This window comes from Coturnix japonica, chromosome 14, assembly GCF_054131305.1.
Source record: "Coturnix japonica strain WE chromosome 14, WE-NBRP24, whole genome shotgun sequence".
Taxonomy (NCBI): domain Eukaryota; kingdom Metazoa; phylum Chordata; class Aves; order Galliformes; family Phasianidae; genus Coturnix; species Coturnix japonica.
This window is the reverse complement of record NC_140676.1, coordinates 17,654,265-17,662,795: the sequence shown is the minus strand read 5'-3', so window position 1 is coordinate 17,662,795 and position 8,531 is coordinate 17,654,265. Positions and strand designations below refer to the sequence as shown.

The 8,531-nt window shown below is 58.9% G+C and overlaps 1 protein-coding gene across 12 annotated transcripts; it reads left to right on the top strand.

Moving 5' to 3' along the window:
• Window positions 1-431: 431 nt before the first annotated feature.
• Window positions 432-8,102, top strand: PARP6 (poly(ADP-ribose) polymerase family member 6). Of its 12 annotated transcripts, none has more exons than XM_015872366.3 (22): window positions 432-842; window positions 2,210-2,287; window positions 2,397-2,491; window positions 2,611-2,671; window positions 2,760-2,850; window positions 2,927-2,993; window positions 3,394-3,543; window positions 3,743-3,893; window positions 4,110-4,163; window positions 4,247-4,342; window positions 4,419-4,511; window positions 4,589-4,714; window positions 4,794-4,859; window positions 4,985-5,052; window positions 5,770-5,818; window positions 6,277-6,386; window positions 6,477-6,549; window positions 6,685-6,754; window positions 7,219-7,298; window positions 7,368-7,431; window positions 7,537-7,621; window positions 7,689-8,102. In XM_015872366.3, the coding sequence occupies exons 1-22, from the start codon at window positions 447-449 to the stop codon at window positions 7,789-7,791; spliced, it is 2,226 nt and encodes a 741-aa protein (XP_015727852.1). In that variant the 5' UTR covers window positions 432-446; the 3' UTR covers window positions 7,792-8,102. The 12 variants fall into 12 exon arrangements, 8 of the variants coding, with proteins under 8 accessions (XP_015727852.1, XP_015727851.1, XP_015727850.1 ...); XM_015872365.3 differs by having other exon boundaries at window positions 6,274-6,386; XM_015872364.3 differs by having other exon boundaries at window positions 3,743-3,920.
• Window positions 8,103-8,531: the final 429 nt, after the last annotated feature.

Here is an 8,531-nt window from a genome sequence, read left to right as displayed (position 1 = left end):
TGTGAGGCCAGGGGAACTGTGGGCACCCAGCATGAGGCCATGAGCACCAAGGGGGACCATGGAAACTGTGCTAAGGACATTTGGGGACACTAAGCAGAGACCATGGGGCATCCAGTGTGAGGCCAAGGGGACTCAACATGGGGCCATAGGGACCGTGAGGGACCATAGGGTTCCTATGCTGGGGGCACTGAGTGGTGACCACAGGGATCTAATGGGAGGGTACAAGGACCTATGGGGAACCAACGTGGAGCCATAGAGACCATGAGGAACTGAGGGACCACAGGGACCGTGTGCTGGGGTCAATGAGAGAGAAGTGCAGACACCCAATGTGAGGCCATGGGGACCGAATGTGGTCTCATGAGGACTATGTGTGGAGGACACTGAGCGAGGACCATAGGAACCCAATGTGAGGCCAAAGGGGGACCGTGCAGACCCAACATGAGACCATGGGGGACCATGCGGACTGTGTGCTGAGGGCACCAAGTGAGGACGGCAGGGACCCAACGTGGAGCCATTGTGTGTGGACACGGCATGTAGCCGTGAGCTCCATGGGGGAGACTGTGCTAAGGACATCTGGGGACACAGAGCGGAGCCCACGGGGACCCGATGTGGGGCTGCAGGGCACCGCTGCCCGCCGCCATAGCCCGGCCCCACTCGGGGCGCGGCGCGGCCGGGACGGGTCGGGGTTCGGGGCCGGGGTCCCCGCGGTGACGTCACCGCCCGGGCGGCGTTGCCGGGCGACGGAGGCGCGGGGCCCTGACGTCAAGGCCCGATGGCCGCCCGCCCGCCCGGCGGCATGGAGGCGGCACGGACGGGGCCAGGCCGCGGGCAGCGCTGAGATGGTGAGGGACGGGGACGGCCGCGGGGACGGGGGAACGCGGGGTCGCCGGGCCGCCTCGATCCAGGGCCTGCGGGCGGCGCAGGGGCCGGGCCTCGCGCACAGGCCGCGCCGCGGGCGGTGGTACCGAGGTGGGACGGCCGCGAGCGCGGGGCCGGGGTCCGCCGTGTGCCCCACGGAGCCCAATGAGCTGCCCCGGGTGGAGGAGGGAGGGGCTGGGGGAGCTGACCCCTCCACATCGGTTGTGGGGCCTCTGCGGGTAACGGCCGCACCCCAAACCCGCACTTCCCAGTCTGCCCATCAACACCCGCATCCTGCAGACCTGCACCTCGGGAACCTGCATCTCTAATTCTGCACCCTCAACTTGCATCCCAAACCTTCACCCCAAACCTGCATCCCAAACCTGCGCCGCTCAGCCCACAACCCTAAACCTGTGCCCCTAAACCTGCACCCTGCAAACCTTCCCCTCCAGAACCTGCATTCCTCATCCTGCACCCCAAGTGCACACCTCCCAATTGCACCCCAAACCTGCACCTCTCGATCTACACCCCTAAACTTGCACCCCCAGAACCCATACCCCACATCTTTACCCACAGCCTGGACCCCATATCTGTACCCATACCTGCACTTGGTCCCCTCGAGCTGCATCCCCAAAACCCAGATCCCTCAAACTGCACCTTGATCTGCACCCTGCAAATCTGTAGCCCCATAACCTGTATCCCAAACTTGCACCTCAAACCTGCATCCCAAAAACCTGTACCCAACAATCTAACCCTCAGCCCAAACCCCCTAATCTGCACCCCGCAAATCTACCTCTTAGAAAGTGACCCCTAAATATGCACCACACTTCAAATCTGCACCCCCGAGCCTTCCTCCTTTCTGCACCCTTAAATTGCACCCCACCAATCTGTTACTTAAACATGCAGTTCTCAATCCTCCCTCCAACCTACACCCCAAAACCTGCACTCCCAAATCTACCCCCAGACTTGCCACCACAAACCTGCAGCCCCAAATCTGTCCTACAAACCTGCTCTCCCCAAATAGACCTATACTCCTCAGCCTGCACCCCAATCTGCTGCCTCCCAACCTGCACCCCAAAATGTGCCCTCTGGACCTACCCCCAAAGCTGCACCATTTAATCTGACCCACAAACCTGCAGCCCCCAAAGTTGTCTCAGTGCAGCCCCTCATTTTATGCCCTGCAAACCTGCACCCAACCCAACCCCCCAAATCCCAATCCCCATCTTTCTCGCCCCCAATCTGCCCCTCCAACTCCTCAAACTGCCCCCAGCCCACCGCAATGAATTCCCCCAAAACATTCTTCCCCAAATTCTCCCTGCTAACCCTCTGCCCCCCATCTGCCTTCCCACAGGACCTCAAGGGCCAGTACTGGACGGACGATGACTCCGATGGGGACAATGAGTCTGAGGAGTTCCTTTATGGGGTACAGGTGAGGCCAATGGGGGAACAGGTGCCACGGTGGGGGTGGAGAGGGGTTGGGGATTCCTTGTCCCCTCTGTTCGGCTGTGGGTACACCAGATGTGATGGTGCTGTTGCAGGGGACCTGTGCCGCCGATCTGTACCGGCACCCACAGCTGGACGCCGACATCGAGGCCGTGAAGGAGATCTACAGCGAAAATGCTGTGTCTGTCAGGTGGGTGTGCCTGTGCCGTAACATCCTGAGGCACCTGGCTGTGACAGTGCCTTGTCACCTGGTGGTGGCAACCCCAGGACCCAGACTCATGCCTGCCACCGTGCCACGTGTCATTGCAGGGAGTATGGGACCATCGACGACGTGGACATCGACCTCCACGTGAATATCAGCTTCCTCGATGTGAGTCCCTGTGGTGCAGGGGGTTCTGGTGGGGTGGCTCTCAGGTCCTCGCATCCAACTTGATGTCTCCGTGGCTGTCTCTTGGCAGGAGGAGGTGGCAACAGCCTGGAAGGTGCTTCGGACAGAGCCCATCGTGCTGCGCCTGCGCTTCTCCCTCTCCCAGTACCTCGATGGCCCCGGTGAGTGGGGATGGGCAGCCAGAGTGTCCCTGCGTGGCTGTGAGCGCTGTGCTGACCAACAGCTCTGTGCCCACAGAACCGTCCATCGAGGTCTTCCAGCCATCCAACAAGGAGGGCTTTGGGCTGGGCCTGCAGCTGAAGAAGTAAGAACCAAAAACACTGCGGGGTGACAGGGAGGGAGCAGGTTACTGCATTCATAGAATCATAGAATTGTTTGATTTGGAAGAGATCTTTAAAGGCCATCAGTCCAATGAGTGGGGACACCTACATCTCCATTAGTGGAGATTAGGGGCTCAAAGCCCACATCAGCCTGACCTTGGCTGTCTCCAGGGTTGGGGCACCCACTGCCTCTCAGGGCAAACTTTGTCCCCAGATGAGCCAGGTGCCACATGTCCCCATCACGCTGTGTGCTCTTGCTGGCCCTACAGCTCCAGGACGGGCTGGTCACTGAGTTTTCCCTGGGGTGGAGCAGGAGACGTGCTCAGCCGAAGCACTGCTGGGTGCCAGCATTTTACCTGGGCACCCATGTCACCTTTCTGCCAGGATCCTGGGCATGTTCACATCGCAGCAATGGAAGCATCTCAGCAACGACTTCCTGAAGACCCAGCAGGAGAAGAGGCACAGCTGGTTCAAAACAAGTGGCACCATCAAGAAGTTCCGAGCCGGCCTCAGCATCTTCTCTCCCATCCCCAAGTAAGGTTCCAGCGATGTCCCCACCCTCCCCAGTGCCCCAGTTCCCCCATTTGCTGAGGTGAACAGGAGCTTCCAGAAACCCCAAAAGCAGGAAGGTGAAAATTCAGTGCTGGATGTAGGGGGACAGAAAAGCTGTGAGGGAAATGGCCCTCTGGGGGGGGTGATGGTAAAAAGTGTCTCCTTGATCCCGTGCCCACAGGTCGCCCAGCTTTCCTGTCATCCCAGACTCGGTGCTGAAGGGCAAACTGGGTGCTCCTGAAGTGCGCGTCAACCGCCTGATGAACCGCTCCATCTCCTGCACAGTGAAGAACCCCAAGGGGGAGGTGTTTGGCTACACCCCCAGCACCCAGGCAGGTGTTGCCCCCTTCAACATCCTGGTGGGTGTCAACCCCGGCTCGGGGCTCTCTTTGCTCTCCCTTCCTTTCCCACATGGCATCAGGGGCACATGTCCCCATTGTCCCTCTGGGATGGCATTGGGGCCCCCAGGGCTTTTGTGAGGTCCTGATGCTGTGTGAGGGGTATGGGAAAGGAGTAATGCATCTCGCGCCACTCCGGCTCCATCGCAGGTTGGTGGCCACTGTAAGAATGTCCCCACGCTGGAGTACGGCTTCCTCGTCCAGGTGAGCAGCCCATGGCACTGCCCCTGCTGTCCCTTTATGACTCTCGGGGCTGCCATGGGGCTGATCCTGCACCTTTCCTACAGATCATGAAGTACGCAGAGCAGCGCATCCCAACACTCAACGAGTACTGCGTGGTGTGTGATGAGCAGCACGTTTTCCAGAATGGCTCCATGCTCAAGGTGCAGCACTGCTGGGGGCAGGCGAGTGTGCATGTCACCCTGTGTCGCCATCACTGAGTGCCTGTCCCCTCTGCAGCCGGCTGTGTGCACCCGTGAGCTGTGCGTCTTCTCCTTCTACACCCTGGGCGTGATGTCCGGTGCAGCAGAAGAAGTGGCCACAGGCGCTGAGGTACACGGAGAGTGACACGGGTGGGTGACACAAGGGTGGAATCTCTGGGGTGACCCCATGTCCATCTTGGTGGCCAGGTGGTGGACCTGCTGGTGGCCATGTGCCGCGCCGCGCTGGAATCCCCCCGCAAAAGCATCATCTTTGAGCCTTATCCCTCCGTGGTGGACCCCAATGACCCCAAAACACTTGCCTTCAACCCCAAGGTAAGAAGCGGGGTGGTGTGCCCCAGCACTGGGCACTGACACCCTTCTGACGGCCACCTCACTGCTGCCCCACATGCAGAAGAAGAACTACGAGCGGCTGCAGAAGGCTCTGGACAGCGTGATGTCCATCCGGGAGATGACCCAGGTACATGGAAAGCCCTAGTTCTGCATCCTGGCACCATTTTGGATGTCTACATGGGATTTTGCTGCCTTTCTCCATTATGGGTTGGTTATGTGGTTTTTTTTTTTGTGGTTCTGTGCCTCTGCCAGGGCTCCTATCTGGAGATCAAGAAGCAGATGGACAAGCTGGACCCACTGGCACATCCCCTTCTGCAGTGGTAAGACCAAGGGTGCTAAAGGCATGGGATGGGATGGAGTGAAATGTGGTGGAGTGGAGTGGGATGGGATACAACAGAATCAAAGAATCATTAAGGTTGGAAGAGATCACTGAGATCATCTAGTCCAACCATCAACCCATCCCCACCGTGCACACTGACCATGTCCCTCGGTGCCACATCTCCACAGCTCTTGAACAGCTCCAGGGATGGTGACTCCACCACCTCCCTGGGCAGCATGTTTCAGTGCCTGACCACTCCTTCTGAGAAGTTTTTCCTAATATCCAACCTGAACCTCTCCTGGCACAACTTAAGGCCATTTCCTCTCATTCTGTTGCTGTTACCTGGGAGCAGAGGCCAACCCCCACTTTGCCACAACCTCCTGTCAGGGAGTTGTAGGGAAGAATAAGGTCTGCCTTGAGCCTCCTCTTGTCCAGGCTGACCCCTCCCAGCTCCCTCAGCTGCTCCCCATAACACCTGTGCTCCAGACCCCTCACAGCTCTGTTGCCCTTCTCTGGACAAGCTGCAGGGCCTCGATGTCTTTCTGCCAGTGGGGCATACAAAACTGAACACAGTAGGGATATGATGGGATGTGATGTGTTGCAATGTGATGTGATATGATGGGATACAGTGGGGTGGGATGGTAAGGAGTAAAAAGTGTCTAGAGACTAGTGGGGCTCAGGTGCGACCACTCTATCTCATCTTCCTTCTCTTCTGCAGGATCATCTCCAGCAACAGATCCCACATTGTCAAGCTGCCTCTCAGCAGGGTAAGTGGCCTGGCCAGAGCTGTGTGGGTGTGAGCTGCACAGTGCAAGGCATGGGGTGTAAGGTACAGGAGGTGGGATGTGCACTATAGGTGTAGCTACAGGCTGCGCACTCATGATGTGAGATGGAGGATGCAGGATGTGGGATAGAGGATGTGGAATATGGGAAGCTGGAGGAGGGATGTACGTGTATGGCATGGGGGTATAAAGACATGGGATGTAGGTTGTGGGGTGGAGGGTGGAGGGCACTGTGGGATGCAGTATTGGGACAGGAAACAGAGGATGCTGCAGGAAGCAATGGGTGAGCGCCTAGAAATCCTGGCCCTCCTGCCATGGCCAAGCATCTGAAAAGTGCTGAGGTGGGTGCAGGGCTGGGGGCTGCCGTGCATGATCTGCGTCCGTCTGTCTGTCCTCTCTCCTCGTCGGCGCTGCCTTTGCTCCACCCTTTCCACTGGTAGCAGCTGAAGTTCATGCACACCTCGCACCAGTTCCTCCTGCTCAGCAGCCCCCCAGCCAAGGAGGCCCGGTTCCGCACCGCCAAGAAGCTCTACGGCAGCACTTTTGCTTTCCAGTGAGCAACTGCAGGGTGGTGGGGGTCTGGTGGGATCCCTGTGGGGTGCTGCAGGGCTGGGTGCCGTGGGACTGATGCCGGCTCTTGCAGTGGCTCTCACATTGAGAACTGGCATTCCATCCTGCGCAACGGGCTGGTCAACGCGTCCTACACCAAGCTGCAGGTACCGCTCGCTGATGCCGGTTCCGGATCGGGGCAGGTGGGGAGGGATGTGGGCAGCCCCAGGGATGCTGTGGCCATGCCTCATGCCCACACTGCCACGGGTGCCGCGTTGCTCACCCCGGTGTTTTCCTGCAAGCTGCATGGAGCAGCCTATGGCAAGGGCATCTATCTGAGCCCCATCTCCAGTATTTCCTTTGGATACTCAGGTAAGAGGCTGCCTGCTCCGCTGGTCCCACCTGTGCTCCCATCCTGCTCCCTGCATGACACAGAGGAGCCGCATGGCATTGGGATGCTCAGGCATCCCAGCCACATCCCATGTCCTTCTCCCACACCATCGTCTCCCCAACAAATCGGGGCGCTCTGATACACCCGCTCAGTCACTGAGGGAAAAAAACAACAATGAATGGGCATTTCCTAGGCTGAAAAAATGACTTTAAGGTGACATGGCAGCTGCTTCTTCCTTGTGCTGACTCCAGAAGGTGCTGCTCCCACTGTGGGGGTTGGTGTTTGCTGGCAGGTTGGCTCTCCTGCTGTGGCCATCCCTGGGGTGTCTGACACGTGTCCTCACCACCATCCCTGTGTCACCTCAGAGTGCTGCTGCCCAGTGGCTGCCATGTCCCCACCCTGGGAGCCCACAGGCCAGGAATAACCACTGTGCCATTGTCCACAGGGATGGGGAAAGGGCAGCACCGGATGCCTTCAAAGGATGAGCTGGTGCAGAGGTACAACCGGATGAACACCATCCCCCAGGTGACACAGCGGGGACACGGGGCTGGGGCTGGGAGTGGGCAGGGGTGACACTGGCTGCTCTCCCTGCAGACCCGCTCCATCCAGTCCCGTTTCCTCCAGAGCCGTAACCTGAACTGCATCGCGCTTTGCGAAGGTGCGGGGCCACGTTGGGTGGTGGGTTGATGGGTTTGGGTTGGGTGTGTTGGTGTGACGTCTGCATCGGGGACAGCCCCCACATGGCGGCCCCTTCCCTCCGCAGTCATCACATCCAAGGACCTGCAGAAGCATGGCAACATCTGGGTCTGCCCCGTCTCGGACCACGTCTGCACCCGCTTCTTCTTTGTGTGAGTGCCAGCACCTGCTCTGTGCTCACATCTGCCCTGTGGGCACCGCTAATGCTTTTCCCTCCAGGTACGAAGATGGCCAGGTGGGAGATGCCAATATCAATACTCAGGACCCCAAAATCCAGAAGGAGATCATGCGTGTGATCGGGACTCAGGTGTACACAAACTGAGCGGCGGGGGCCCTGCTGTGGGGTGCTGAGTAATGGCCCTACATGTGGTTGGCAGCAGGTGGTGACATATGGGGGCACCAGTGGGTGGCCATGGGGCTGCAGCTCCTCCCTGCACAAAGGTGAGCAGCGGGGAGTGGGCTGCCGGGTCCCTTGTCCCCTGCGCTCCATCCCTGACCCTGTGCTGGTGGCTGTCTCTCCTCACGTTTGTGGCGATGGCGTTTTTATTGATGAGAAACTGAAGCAAAAAAAAAAAAGCCAAACTGACAGAACAAGTGAAAGCAAAGAAAACAACAAAAAAAACAGGAAAGCGAGCTGCTGTGGTGGTGTGGAATTCTTTGAGCGCATCATGGGCTGAGTGCTGCGGGGAGGGGGGGCAGGGAGAGGATGCGATGGCAGAGGGACCGGGGACATAAGGATGGGATGGAGCTGGAGCGAGCGATGGGAACATGGGAAGGGATGGGCTGCTGTGGAGAGATGGGATGCGGCCGCTCTGAAGGGATCACTGTGGTCACACCATGTGCTGCAGAGTGAGGATCACATCTGCTGTCTGTTGTGCTTTGGGGACACCGGAGGGACGCCACGGGGACAGGAGCAGAGACACTGAGCAAGGACTGCACCGGGCTGTGCTTTATTGACACAGACACCAACAACGGAGGGGCAGCTGTCAGCGCCTGCATGGCCACATCCCACTGCATGGAAACCCCAAAGCAAGCCCTGGGATGGGGGGCTTGGCAGGGAGG

Coding starts and splice junctions, on each gene's coding strand:
- PARP6 (XM_015872361.3), top strand. CDS start 447: ATGGGGGACCATGCGGACTGTGTGCTGAGGGCACCAAGTGAGGACGGC. Junction 3,544..3,742: donor ATCTTCTCTCCCATCCCCAA/GTAAGGTTCCAG, acceptor CCGTGCCCACAG/GTCGCCCAGCTTTCCTGTCA. Junction 5,053..5,769: donor GCACATCCCCTTCTGCAGTG/GTAAGACCAAGG, acceptor TCTCTTCTGCAG/GATCATCTCCAGCAACAGAT.